At 40.1% G+C, this 14,734-nt stretch overlaps 1 protein-coding gene across 2 annotated transcripts in view; it reads right to left on the bottom strand.

Moving 5' to 3' along the window:
• Positions 1-14,734, bottom strand: part of WSCD1 (WSC domain containing 1) — a 95,289-nt gene that overhangs the window by 17,532 nt on the left and 63,023 nt on the right. For both annotated transcript variants that reach the window (XM_058164278.1, XM_058164276.1), the window contains one exon: positions 14,391-14,512. In XM_058164278.1, coding sequence (XP_058020261.1) covers positions 14,391-14,512 — 122 coding nt within the window. The remainder of the gene's footprint in view (positions 1-14,390; positions 14,513-14,734) is intronic.

The following is a 14,734-nucleotide window of genomic DNA, read 5'->3' as shown; positions in this document are numbered from 1 at the left end:
GGACTTCAACTCCAAGAATTCCCCAGCCAACGATACTGGCTGGGGAATTCTGGGAGTTGAAGTCCACCCATATTTAAAGAGGACAAGGTTGAGAAACTCTGATGTAGAACATATCATGAAAAATTACAAACTAGAAACTGGCATTAAAATTGCTGGGAGAAATGTCCACAAACTAAGGAATGGGGCTAAGGTTTCAGATTACAGATAGTCCTTGACCTATAACCATTCTGTACACTGAGAGCATATGCACCAAGACAAATTGCTTGTGTGTCCAATCACACTTGACCAATAAAATATTCTATTCTATTCTATTCTATTCTATTCTATTCTATTCTTTTAGTGACTGTTTGAAGTTACAATAGCACAGAAAAATGATTTATGGCTGGTTTTCACACACACAACCGTTGCAGCATTTTCGTGCTCCGGTGATCAAAAGTCAGGTGTTTGGCCACTGGCTGATATAGATGATAGTTGCAGTTTCCCAGGGTCATGTGGTCACCTTTTGTGGCCTTCTGACAAACAAAGTCAATGGGGAAGCCAGATTCACTTAACAACCATAGCAGAAAAGGTCATAAAATGGGGCAAAAAAAATCACTTAACAATGGTCTTGCTTTCCAAAAGAAATTTTGGGCTTAATTGTGGTCATAAGTCAAGGACTACCTGTACTTATTGTCAAGGCCATGGTTCTCCCAACTGCAGCAGAGAGGTGTAAGAGTTACATTATTAGAAAGAGTGAACAGAGACAGTGATGGATGTCTTTGAATTGTGGTGCTAGAAAAGATTGTAACGAATGCCTTGGACACCAAGAACAACAAATCATTCAGTGCCGGCCAAAGTAAAACCGGATGGCAGTAGTAATAAAGCTAAAGTTTAAATACTTTGGGCCGGTATTGTGAAGGCAAAGAATTATTGGAAAAGATCTTGATAAAAGCTGAAAGCAATAGAAAAAGATGCCAAAAGATGGCTTTTACCATGTTTCCCCAAAAATAAGACCTAACAGGAAAATAAGCCCTAGCATGATTTTTCAGGATGCTCATAATATAAGCCCTACCCCCAAAATAAGCCCCAGTTAAGATTGTCAGCCAGATAGATGCATTTATCACATTTCCCTGAAAATAAGCCCTAATTCAGGGCAAGGCCAATGGGCCGAATCCGGCCCACGGGGTGCTTAGATCTGGCATGCAGGGCTTCCCTGGTAACAGTGAAGGACTGGCCTGCAGTGCCTCTGCCAGTGAAAATTGTGTGTGTCACTCATGTCAGGGACACCTGCAGTGGCCCAAACACTCTGCCAGTGAAAATGAGCTCCTGAGCAGAGGGTTGCAGGAGGCCGTCCCAGCTGAAAACAGAGCTCGAGAGCCCATTTTCGCTGGCACAGTGCTCAGGCCACCGCAGGCACCCCTGACATGAGTGGAATCAAGCTGGCCACACCCACCCTGACCCCCAATGGTCAAACACAATCCTGATGCGACCCTCAGTGAAATCGAGTTTGACATCTCTGCCCTAATGCATCTTTTGGAGCGAAAACTAATATAAAACCCTGTCTTATTTTCGGGGAAATATGGTATCACTGATGTCTCAAGTAGGTCTTTCAAGAACTCCAGAAAGCAGTTGCTGTCTGAATCCTGAATTCTGTTGTGTCCAAAGGTGTCAGAGAAAGTTTGGTCTAGTGGTTAAGGCACCAGCCTAGAAAGCAAGAGACTGTGAGTTCTAGTCCCACTTTAGGCTTGAAAGCTAGCCAGGTGACTTTGGGCCAATCACCAGGGACTGAGGGGTTCTAGTCTCATCTTAAGCATGAAAGCCCACTGGGTGACCTTGGGCCAGTTCCTCTCTCTCTCAGCTCAACCCACCTCACAGGGTTGGTGTTGTGGAGAAAATAGGAGGAAGAAGGTCTGTGTTGGATATGTTGAATAGAATAGAATAGAATAGAATAGAACAGAATAACAGAGTTGGAAGGAACCTTGGAGGTCTTCTAGTCCAACCACCAGATTAGGCAGGAAATCCTTCAGACAAATAGTTATCCAACCTCTTTTTAAAACCTTCCAGTGTTGGAGCATTCACAACTTCTGGAGGCAAGTTGTTCCACTAATTAAATGTTCTAACTGTCAGGAAATTTCTCCTCAGTTCTAAGTTGCTTCTCTCCTTGATTAGTTTCCACCCATTGCTTCTTGTCCTGCCCCCAGGTGTTTTGGAGAATAGCTTGACTCCCTCTTCTTTGTGGCAGCCCCTGAGATATTGGAACACTGCTATCATGTCTCCCCTAGTCCTTCTTTTCATTAAACTAGACACACCCAGTTCCTGCAACCGTTCTTCATATGTTTTAGCCTCCAGTCCCCTAATCATCTGAATGAAGAAGGGAGGAATTATACTTGGTTTCAATATGGGCAAATAAGTGCTAGATGGAAAGAAGATCAAAAAATTGGTATAATGCAAAGGGAGGAAAATTTAATAAAGCAAATTGGAAATCAGACCCAGGAGCATATAAAGAGATTGTATAATGTGTTGCTTGAAATAGATTCGGAAAGGATTTGGTAAAGAATTGTATGATAAAATGGGCACAGAATATTCAGGAACCAATAATGTTGGAAACATGGGAGAAAATTTGGGTTAGAAATGTTAAGTTTACACAAGCACAGAATTTAAGGGAAAATTTTTATAAGATGTTTTATAGATGGCACTTAGATCCCAAAAAATTATCATGTATGTATCCTAATATCCAAGCGAAATGTTGGAGGTGTGATTGTGATGATGCTACATATTTTCATATTTGGTGGACTTGCAAGAAAATTAAGGTCTTTTGGATAAGAATTTGGTGGATTATTCAAAATGTACTGAAGAAGAAGATAAAGTTCCTGCCACAATTTTTCCTTTTGGGAATTATAACGGATTGTACAGGGATTGAGACTAAATTGATTCTGAATTTAATAACAGCAGCAAGACTATTGATTGGACAATACTGGAAGAAAGAAGAGATACCTACAATAGAAGAATGGATACTGAAAGTTATTAATTTGGCTGAGATGGCTAAAATCTCAGCTTTTTTAAAAGACAATACGCAGGAAAGATATTTAATTGAATGGAAAAAATGGATTGATTATCTACAAAATAGATATCAGATTAAGAAATATCAGATTGCCTTTGAATAATCTCAACATCTTTTTGAGTTGAATGCAGTATTCCAAATGTGGCCTTACCAATGTTCACTGCCTTGAGATATTGGTAAAAATAAGAAAGGTAGGATATAAATAAATAAAATTTGCAGAGTCATGGCCACCGTATTCACTTGAAAGATTCTGTCTCAGAATCTGCTCCCAGGAATCTCTCACAGGATTTGGATTAAACCATTGCAGAGATTCATTAGGTCTTCAAATCCAAAACATTAGTCAGCTCTAATATCGGTCATTATTTATACAATATTTGCTGCAGTTTCTTTTCATATAATCTTGAAGAAATAAAAGAAGACATTTACTTGGTACTATTGGAACTGGAACATTTGAGATCAATTTGAATAAATGTACATCCCCTATGTGCATAGTAAGACACAGATATGACACACACTTTCCAGGTTAATAAACTGCCTTTTTAGTGTGGTCTTCTCTTTTTTTTTTAAATTTGCATTTATATCCCGCCCTTCTCCGAAGACTCAGGGCAGCTTACACTATGTTAAGCAATAGTCGTCATCCATTTGTATATTATATACAAAGTCAACTTTTCTTCTCTGAATACAAGTAATCCTTAATTTATGACCGCAATTAGGACACAGATTTCTGTTGCCAAGCAAGGTGGTTGCTAAGTGAGCTGATTTTTTATCTTTTTTGCCCCAGTTAAGCAAATCATTGTCATTGTTAAATAAATCATATGGTTGTCCAGTGAATCCAGATTTTCTATTAACTTTGCTTGTCAGAAGCCACCTATGAAAGTTGTAGATGGCAACATCATGACCCAGGGACACTGCAACCATCATTAATACATACTAGTTGCCAAGTGCCTGAATTTTGATCATGTGATTGTGCAGTTGCTGCAGTAGGGGACCAGTTACAAGTCACTTTTTTTAGTCCCATTGTAACTTCGACCAGTCATTAAGCAAATGTTTCTAAGTGGAGGACTACTTGTAATCACCTATAAAGGCTATATGGAATGGAATGGAATAGAATAGAATAGAATAGAATAGAATAGAATAGAATAGAATAGAATAGAATAGAATATAGAATGGAATGGAATAGCACTTAGGCTTATATGCCACTTCACAGTGCTTTACAGCCCTCTCTAAGCGGTTTACAGAGTCAGCCACAACAATCTGGGTCTTCATTTTACCCACCTCAGAAGGATGGAAGGCTGAGTCAACCTTGACCCGGTGAGATTTGAACTGCTGAACTGCAGCTAGCAGTCAGCTGAAGTAGCTTGCAGTGCTGCACTCTAACCACTGAGCCACCTCAGAATGGAATGCAATGGAGCAGAGTAGAACAGAACAGAACAGAACTTAACTTTACTGGTCAAAGCATATATCAAGCGGGATTGGCCTAAATTTTTTAAATATTTTTAATTGGGGTTATATTTTTTTATGAATTTTAAGGGTTTTTAAATTTAATTATTTTAAATTTCGGCCGACTATTGAATAAGTTTTTTAATTTTTGTTTTAATTGTATATTGTTATTGTTTTTTATAATTGGCTGTACACCGCCCTGAGTCCTTCGGGAGAAGGGCGGTATAAAAATCTAATAAATAAATAAATAAATAAATGTATGCATTTGTATACATTTATGTGCATGTAGAACGATCGGCTAAAAACCATTTTGTGCTAGAAAAAACTGCATGCTGTTTTGAGTGGGGTCTTTTTTTAAAAATTCACACAATGGAGGCCTAGCCTGAAGGTACTGTACTATCTCTCAAAACAAATCTCACTAAAGATCTTTTTCCCTAATTACTATAAATATTTCAGGACAGGTTTTTTTTTCCCCCTTGAAAGTTAAATCACAACATTTCACTTTGTGAAAATCTGAAAGGGACCATGCTCCAATCTACTTGTTATTCCAGGAAGTATAATAACACATGGTTTAGTTCCATGGAAACGAAACAAAATCACCCAAAAGAGCGCCCTTGTTTGTTGAGATTAATGGGATGTATATCTGCAACCTATTTGAAGTCACTAAGTTGAGGAAAGGATTGTCTAATTTTCCAACCTAAATATGCCCCAAATTCTACCCTTGAAAGAAATGTGCCATTAAATAATATTACATGGGCAAAATGGTGGTTTTCATCTCACTTCATGCAACAAAAGGGTTAAAATTGTGAAATGCAGTAAAAGAGGACCATTTTGGTCTAACGATTAAGACACCAGGCTAGAAAGCAGGAGATTGTGAGTTCAAATCCCACCTTAGCCATAAAAGCCAGTCCCTCTCTCTCAGCCCAACCAACCTCACAGGATCGTTATGTTGAGGCAAATAAAAGAAGGAAGCTTGGGTGTGTTGAATACATTTGCCACCTTGAGATATTTGTAAAAAATAATACAGGTGGGATATATTTTTTTCCTGTAATCCCTTTGCTTCAGGGTGGAGTCGAGCGACTGAATGGAGCTGAGCATTTACTGGCTGGCTGACCTCCCCGACACCTATGCAGAGTTCACAGTAGACAATTACTCATTGAGCCCTGAGAGAGAAATATCTGCTGCTCTTTATGATCAAAACTCACAGCTTCCTGACTGTGAAGCAATAACTCCACCTCTAAGCCACCACACCACTCAAAGGTAGTGTTGTGGTCTGCCAGCAGCCTGAGGATGTGGCAGCAGAGTCAGACAGTGATGAGGCTGAGGAAGAAATGGGCCAGTCATGGAGGCTGGGGAAGGCCCAGATGGGGCCTCTGTGACGGAGGCAGAGATGGGGCCATCGGGGAGTGATGTGCGGACTCTGGAGCCTACAGAGGCTGACAGTAGTGAGGCAGAGGAACTGGAGGAGCCTGTTCCTAGTGCACACATGAGAAGAGCTGCCAGAAGGCAAGAGCAGCTAAAGCTAAGAGGACGACTCAGGAATAGGGCCAAGAGATGATTGGCCCCTCCCATAGGCTTAAAAGACCAGCAACAGCTCTTGGGCTCTTTGTCAGAAAACAACGTTGATAGAATTGCTCTTTGTCTTGCTGCATTTATTTCTTGTCGGCGTCTTCTGCTTTTGAACTTTTGCCAAGAAAAGCCTTTGGCAATTTGCCTAATTAGACCAAGGTTGGTGATAAGACTGAAGACTTGTGTTATGAAGAATTTGTTTTGATTTAGTTTGGACTTCGCTGAGAATGAGTTTCATTCTCAGCTGTTCTAATAAACTCTGTTTGTTTTTTGAACATAGTGTGTCTACTACTACCTACTTAAGCCTGGGTCACAACAGGTGGGATACAAATTAAATAAACAAAATGTCCGTGGACTTGAAAGGAACCCCCATGATCTGGTGAGTCTTACAGATAAAAAGGTGTGTCGAAGGATCACCTTTATGGATCAGGGCACTGGGAAAGAATACGTCTATCCTTTCTCCTATCTAGGCAAAACAGAAGGTCAGTTCATAGCAGACAGCAGCTATCAACTACCCTAAATGTTTCTGATGAAAAGGATCCAATACTATTCTCCTAAAGAGAACATGGGCTCGCTCGGTAATGATCCCCTCCTAATGAGGTAATTTATGGAGACTCCCTAAGGCTTTTTTCTAATGTTCTAGCAGCATGACAAGGCATTAAATAGTTGTCAACATAATTGGGTTCAAACTGTCCCCTTCTGACTTTCCCTTTAGGTTAAAATCATGGCGGGGGAGAAAACTGTGGCTCTGATTAGTCCATTTTAACAGGATAGAAATAAATTCAGTTTGATTACATGTAAAAAAATCCATTTTCTAAGAGAAAGGCATTAGCAGATTTTCTTTTTTCTTTGTAGAGACGCAGTCTAGGAAAACATTCAAATTAAATCTGAGCAGGACAGAGCTGTGATTTGGACTGCTAAATTGTATCTTCTGGATACACAACACAACTAATCTCAATAGAAAAGCTTGTAGCTGCCTTTGCATAATAGGCTAAGTTTGGTTAGTATGAACCAAAATTGAGTTTTCTGTGGCTTAGCCAATATCTGACTTACTGGCTGGATTATGTTCCAGTGTGTAGCACAAATCCAAAAAACAGGTCAATTTAGAAATGAGGTTAAGCATAATGTTTGAACAACACCATTGAGTTGGAAGAGACTACAGATAGTCCTTAACTTACAACAGTTCATTCAGTGACAGCTCAAAGTTACGAGGGCACTGAAAACAAGTGACTTATGGCTGTTTTTCACACTTGCGACTGTTGCAACATCCCCATGGGGATGTTTGGCAACCAGCATGCATTTATGATGGTTGCAATGTCCCAGGGTCCTGTGATCACCTTCTGCAAACTTCTGACAAATTCAACGAGATTCATTTAATAAGCATATTGCCAGCTTAACAACTGCAGTGATTCATTTAACAAATGTGGCAAGAAAGATCGTAAATGGGGCAAAACTCACTTAAGAACTGCCTTGCTTAGCCACAGAAATGTTGGGCTCAATTTTGGTCAGAAATTGAGGACTACCTGTATTTAGGTCATGTGGTTCAATTTTTTACTGAGCACAGATTAAAGCATCTCATATAGAAAAACACACCCTCTAATATTGGGCTTCTGGTGGCTCAGACTGCTAAGACAGTCTGTTATTAACACAGCTGCCTGCAATTACTGCAGGTTCAAGTCCCACCAGGCCCAAGGTTGACTCAGCCTTCCATCCTTTATAAGGTAGGTAAAATGAGGACCCAGATTGTTGGGGGCAATAAGTTGACTTTGTATATAATATACAAATGGATGAAGACTATTGCTTAACATAGTGTAAGCTGCCCTGAGTCTTTGGAGAAGGGTGGGGTATAAATGCAAATATATATATATATATATTGGTGGTTCAGTTGTTCTTAACACTGGGATCAGGGGTGGGATTCAGCTGGTTCGGACCGGTTTGGGTGAACCGGATTCTAATTTTACATATGGTTCGCGGAACCGGTAGTTGCAAGACTGGCCTTCCAAAGTTAGTAATCTTGTATTTCTTAATTCAATCCATTCCCACATCCAAGTCAATACTGCTGCCTAGTAATATAGTTCCCAGTTTGGCAGTCCAAATCCTCCACGTAATCTCGTATCTTGTAGCATTTTTATATTTATTCTCACTTTTTTCCCTTGCCATATAAATTTCCTTATTATCTTGCTAAGATGTTGAAAATAAGTCTTTTCAAGTTTTATTGGTACTGTCTGAAATAAAAACAATAGTCTTGGCAGTATATTAATCTTGATTATTGCAATCCTTCCCATAAATGACAATTGTAGGTTTTTCTATTTCTCCGGGTCTTTCTCAATTTGTCCTTTTAATTTATAATAATTATCCTCTTTTATCGTTACACATCTTGAGGTTAAATATATTCCTAGATATTTGACTTTTTTCACAATTTGTATATCTAATTTCTCTTTTATTTCTCTTTTTTGCTTTTCTGTGATATTTTTCACCAATATTTTCATTTTTTCTTTGTTTATTTTTAGGCCCACTACCTCTCCATAATTCTCTATTTGTTTTAATAGTTTGGGGCCTGATGTTTGAGGCTCCTCCAAAATGAGTACTAAGTCATTTGCAAAAGCTTGCAGTTTATATTCTTCTTTTTTAATTTTCATCCCTTTTATCTCTTCATTCGTCTAATATTTTTGTTTAAAACTTTTAAAGTCAAGACAAATAGCAATGAGGATCAAGGACATCCTTGCCTTGTACCTTTTGTTATATTGACTTTTTCTGTCGTTTCTCCATTCATCATTATGAATGATGACTGATTGTCTATTATTATAATACTCCAAGACTGGAAATTTTTAAGAAAATGTCGAATAACCATTTGTCTGAAATGGTGTAGGGTTTCCTGCCTGGGCAGGAGGTTGGACTAGAAGGCCCCCAAGGTCCCTTCCAACTCTGTTGTTGTTGTTGTTGTTGTTGTTGTTGTTGTTTAACTTAGGATAACAATGGACCCCATTAAATTGTTGTTGTCCTTAAGCAAAGCACCAATGCAATCCCGGTTTACCCCTTGCAATCCCTATGTTCAGGGGTAGGTTCTACTTACCTCTGCTACCGGTTCACAACAGGAGTGTGTGCATGCACATGTGCAGATTGTCCACGATGACATCCGGCCTAGTGGGCGGAGCCTCCTGCCGCTGTCACTACCGGTTCGCAAGAACCGGACTGAATCGGGAACAACCCACCACTGATGAGGTTGAACATGGGGTGCTTCAGGGAGTGGGGGAAGTTCTGGGTTGTTGAATGAATAGTCATAAGTTGAGGTCTCCCCACCCTCAATCTCTCCCAATAGGACTCTGATCTTTTTAACCCTAATGTTATTAAAATCCCTGGAACTGCATAAAATTGGAACTGATCACACTCAACTTTTATTAATCCTTTTGTTATTTAATCCTCTTTGCAGAGATTAGTATCTGCTCAGGGGTATCTGGAGGAAGGGTCGAAAAAGATGGCGATCAAAACCCACACAATTAAAATCCTGCCTACTTGTGTGTGTGTATGTGTGCGTGTGTGAGTGTTGCATTTAAAAAAAAATATCTTTTTTAGTGCAATTGCCATCTTGATATTTTGACTGTGCCCAGAAGGACTCCCCAGGGCAGAGAAGAAGGATTGGGGTTAGAAACAGAACTAGTTACAATGATCTGCCTTGACATTTTGATGGACGTGATGATGGCTTCTTTGGGGCTGTCACCCTATTCAGCCACAGGCAAGCAGATGGGTGTTACTCCAAACGCTTCATTTTGCCTTTTGTTTTCCAATTTGAAATGCAGCATCGTTTCCTCAAACAAAGCCATGATCTGACATTAAGCACGGTCAAAATGAATCACAGCAGGAACAAAGTCACTTTTTGCTTTCATGGAAACAATGAAATGTTAAGAATCTATGTTATCATGGAAACAGTATTGAAGGTGAAGTGAACCCTAGAGACCTGGTGGCTTGGGGCTCTAGGAAAATCAATCTATCTATCTATCACCTATATCTATCATCTATCATCTATCTATTTACCTACGTATCTGCCTACCTACCTATGATCCATCCATCTATCTATCTATCTATCTATCTATCTATCTATCTATCTATCTATCTACCTATATCTATCTACCTGTATCTATCATCTATCTATCTATCTATCTATCTATCTATCTATCTATCTATCTATCTATCTATCTATCTATCTATCTATCTATCATCTATCTACCTACCTACCTACCTATCTATCTATCTATCTATCTATCTATCTATCTATCTATCTATCTATCTATCTATCTATCTATCTATCTATCACCTATATCTATCATCTATCATCTATCTACCTACCTACCTACCTATCATCTATCTATCTATCTATCATTTATCGATCTGTCATCTATCTATCAACTATCTACCTACCTATTATCTATCTGTCTGTCTGTCTGTCTGTCTGTCTGTCTATCTATCTATCTATCTATCTATCTATCTATCTATCTATCTATCTATCTATCTATCTATCAGCATACATTGCCCATCTCGCTGCGCAAAGCTGACTGGGTGGCTTACAAAGTAATAAGGACAGAAATATAGAAACAATTATAAATATAAGAACAATTAAAGTTGACAAAGGATTAGTAATTCTAAAATTAATTGCATGGGCCTGTAAGCGTAAGAAGGGGGCTGGATGGCTTCTTCAGAATAACAGTTCGAAAGGACCTCTTGGAGGTCCTTCTAGTCCAACCCAGAAGACCAGAAGACCTTAACCAGAAGACCTTATACCATTTCATACAAATTGTCCAATCTTTTCTTAAAAACATCCAGTGTTGGGAGCACCTACAACTTCTGGAGGCAAGCTGTTCCACTGACTAATTATTCCAATTGTCAGGAAATCCCTCCTTGATTCCAGGTTGGATCTCTCCTTGCTTAGTTTCCACCCATTGCTTCTTGTTCTGCCTGCAGGTGCTTTGGAGAAAAGGTTAACTCCCTCTTCTTTGTGGCAGCCCCTGAGATATTGGAACATTACTATCATATCACCCTAGTAACTAGCCTTTTTGTTCCCATTAAACTAGACAAATCCAGGGGTGGGCTGCTGGGTGTTCGCAGGGGTTCGAGAGAACCTCTAGCTAAGATTCTGTGCAGTTTGGAGAACCCCCAAATTCCATTCCTGGCTGGCCCCGCCCTCCCTACCCCACCCCTCCTAGAAGTCCCCACACAGTCCATTTTGGATGCAGGTAAGTGCAGGGCACACGCAGAGGCTCAGGAAGGGCAAAAAACGGGCCTACCAGAAGTTCAGGAAGGCCAGAAACGGGCCTGGGGAGGCCGTTTTTGCTCTCCTGGAGGCTTGAGGAAAGCCTCCGGAGTGGTGCAGGAGGCCAACTAGGCCACGCCCACCCCACAACCAGGCAGAGAACCCCTTGCTAAAATTTTTGAAGCCTACCCCTGGACAAACCCAATTCCTGCAACTGTTCTTCATATGTTTTAGCTCCAATCCCCTAATCATCTTTATAATCATCTTCACATCAATTCCCGACATGTTTCCTATATCAGAAGGCCCTCGCTTTGAGGAGAAGTTAGGAATCTGAAGACCCAGAACTTACAAACCTCTTTCATAGATATATCTCAAGACCCTTATATGACCTCATTTGTCAAGGGATGATGGCATAGATTGCTGTAATTTTGTAGTAGAAAATATAGGAAAATTGAAATGTTCTGTAATAATAATAATGGCTCAGAGAAAAATGCCACAGTAGAAATAAATTGAAGTAAAATCACAGACAATAATGCAATTGAAATGCTAAATGGCCAAACCATTAGGAGCCATCAATCTGAAGCCAACAAGTATCTGAGCATTTTATAGTTGGATAATATCAAGCATGACAAATTAAAAAAGTAATTACGGTAGTGACAAATATATCCAAAGAGTGAGAAAAGTGCTAAAGACAAAAATGAGTGGTGGAAATACCATCAAAGCCATCAATATCTGGGCCATAGCTGTGACACAATATGCTGCTGGAATGATTAACTGGATACAGGCTGAACTGGACAATTTGGATCGAAAAACAAGGAACCTAATGATTGTTCACTATGCATTACAACCCCATAGTGATATTGATAGATTATATCCAGTGGTGGGATTCAAATAATTTAACAACCGGTTCTCTGCCCTAATGACCAGCTGGGTGGGCGTGGCTTGGTGGTCATGTGACCATGTGGGCGTGGCCAACTCAACATCACTCACATCGATGGGCACTTCGCCTTAGCTGTTACAATGTAATAAGGGTTAACCAGAGAGGCAGTTTCTGTAAGCAGGGCAATACAAATTAGGCTAGAAACACCAGAATGTTTCCTTCCTGCCTTCCTTACAGGATTAGCCCTGTAAAGTGGAAAAAAATCAAAATAAGATTTCTTTCAACAACCGATTCTCCGAATTGCTTAGAAAGTTAACAACCAGTTCTCTTGAATAGGTGCGAACTGGCTGAATCACACCACTGATTGTATCTGCCTTAGGACTACGCAGTCCTAGGCTGCATTAACAGAGGGTTAACATCACTTAGTACCACGTTATAATGCTTTGGTAAGTCCACACTTAGAATTTTGCATCCAGTTTTAGTTGCCACGATGTAAAAACATGTTGAAACTCTAGAAAGAGTGCAGAGAAGAGCAAGAAAGATGATTAAGACCCTGGAGGCTAAAATATATGAAGAATAGTTGCAGGAATTGGGTATGGCTAGTTCAGGGGTCTCCAACTTTGGCCACTTTAAGCCTGGTGGACTTTAACTCCCAGAATTCTGGGAGTTGAAGTCCACCAGTTGAAGTCCGCCAGGCTTAAAATGGCCAAGGTTGGAGACCCCTGGTCTAGTTTAATAAAAAGAAGGACACAATAGCAGTCTTCCAATATCTAAGGGGCTTGGCCATGGAAAGCCAGCTGGGTGTCTTTTCTCTCACCCCCATCCACCTCACAAGGTTGTTGTTGTGGGGAAAATAGGAGGAGGAAGGTGTGTCGGATATGTTTGCCACCTTAAGTTATTTGTAAAATAAATAAGGTAGTCCTCCACTTACGATCAAAATTGAGCCCCCAATTTCTATTGCTAAGTGAAATGTTTTGTTAACAGTTTTTGCCCCATTTTACGACTTTTCTTGCCACCGTTGTTAGGTGAATCTTTGCAGTTGGTAAGTGAGTAGCACGGTTGTTAAGTGAATCTGACTTCCACATGGACTTTGCTTTGTCAGAAGGTCGCAAAATGGGATCACGTGACCCTGGGACACTGCAGCTGTCAAAAATATGAGTTCAGTTGCCAAGCATCTGAATTTTGATCATGTGCCCGTGGGGATGCTGCAATGGTCCTAAGTGTGAAAAATGGTCCTAAGTGTGAAAAACAGTCATAAGACACTTTTTTTCAATAATGTATTGTTTGAATGGTCATTAAATAACCATTGTTAAGTCAAGGATTACCTGTACTTGGAACAGCTTATATTTTGTGGTAATATCTGATTAAACAACATTCAACTCTGTGACCAATCATAATAATATATTAAACTAGGAAGGAAGGAAGGAAGGAAGGAGGGAGGAGGAGGGAGGAGGGAGGAGGAGGAAGCTGTGTCGGATATGTTTGCCACCTTGAGTTATTTGTAAAATAAATAAGGTAGTCCTCCACTTAAGATCAAAATTGAGCCCCAGATTTCTATTGCTAAGTGAAATGTTTTGTTAACAGTTTTTGCCCCATTTTACGACTTTTCTTGCCACCGTTGTTAGGTGAATCTTTGCAGTTGGTAAGTGAGTAGCACGGTTGTTAAGTGAATCTGACTTCCCCATGGACTTTGCTTTGTCAGAAGGTCGCAAAATGGGATCACGTGACCCTGGGACACTGCAGCTGTCAAAAATATGAGTTCAGTTGCCAAGCATCTGAATTTTGATCATGTGCCCGTGGGGATGCTGCAATGGTCCTAAGTGTGAAAAATGGTCCTAAGTGTGAAAAATAGTCATAAGACACTTTTTTTCAATAATGTATTAATTTTGAATGGTCATTAAATAACCGTTGTTAAGTCAAGGATTACCTGTACTTGGAACAGCTTATATTTTGTGGTAATATCTGATTAAACAACATTCAACTCTGTGACCAATCATAATAATATATTAAACTAGGAAGGAAGGAAGGAAGGAAGGAAGGAAGGAAGGAAGGAAGGAAGGAAGGAAGGAAGGGAGAATGGAGAAAGGAAAGAAGGAAGGAAGTGGGAGGGAGAGAGGGAGGGAGGAAGGAAGGAAGGAAGGAAGGAAGGAAGGAAGGAAGGAAGGAAGGAAGGAAGGAAGGAAGGAAGGAAGGAAGGAAGGAAAAGGAATTCTTACCTTTTTGGAGCAAAATTCAGAGCACATCTCCACTGTCAAATTGGAATGTTTCAATGAGGCTGGCAAGATGTTTGTTAAATTTTCTGGTACTTTAAAACATCCTCGATAGATAATATTTTGCCCTGCAAAGAAAGACAAAAAGTTTGTTCCTTAGTAATAGCAACCAGGAAAACCTCCCATCACCACAAGGAATATACCCAAACACACACACATACTCTTAGGGAGGGAGGGAGATAGAGAGTGGGGGGGAAGAGGAGGGAGGGAAGAGGGAGAGGAAAGGGGGAGAGAGACAGACAGACAGACAGATAGACAGACAGACAGAGCGGGGAGGGAGGATCTGGTTT

The sequence above is a fragment of the Ahaetulla prasina genome, chromosome 1 (assembly GCF_028640845.1).
Source record: "Ahaetulla prasina isolate Xishuangbanna chromosome 1, ASM2864084v1, whole genome shotgun sequence".
Lineage (NCBI taxonomy): Eukaryota > Metazoa > Chordata > Lepidosauria > Squamata > Colubridae > Ahaetulla > Ahaetulla prasina.
Note: the sequence above shows the minus strand (reverse complement) of the source record. Positions and strands in the feature narration are given on the sequence as shown.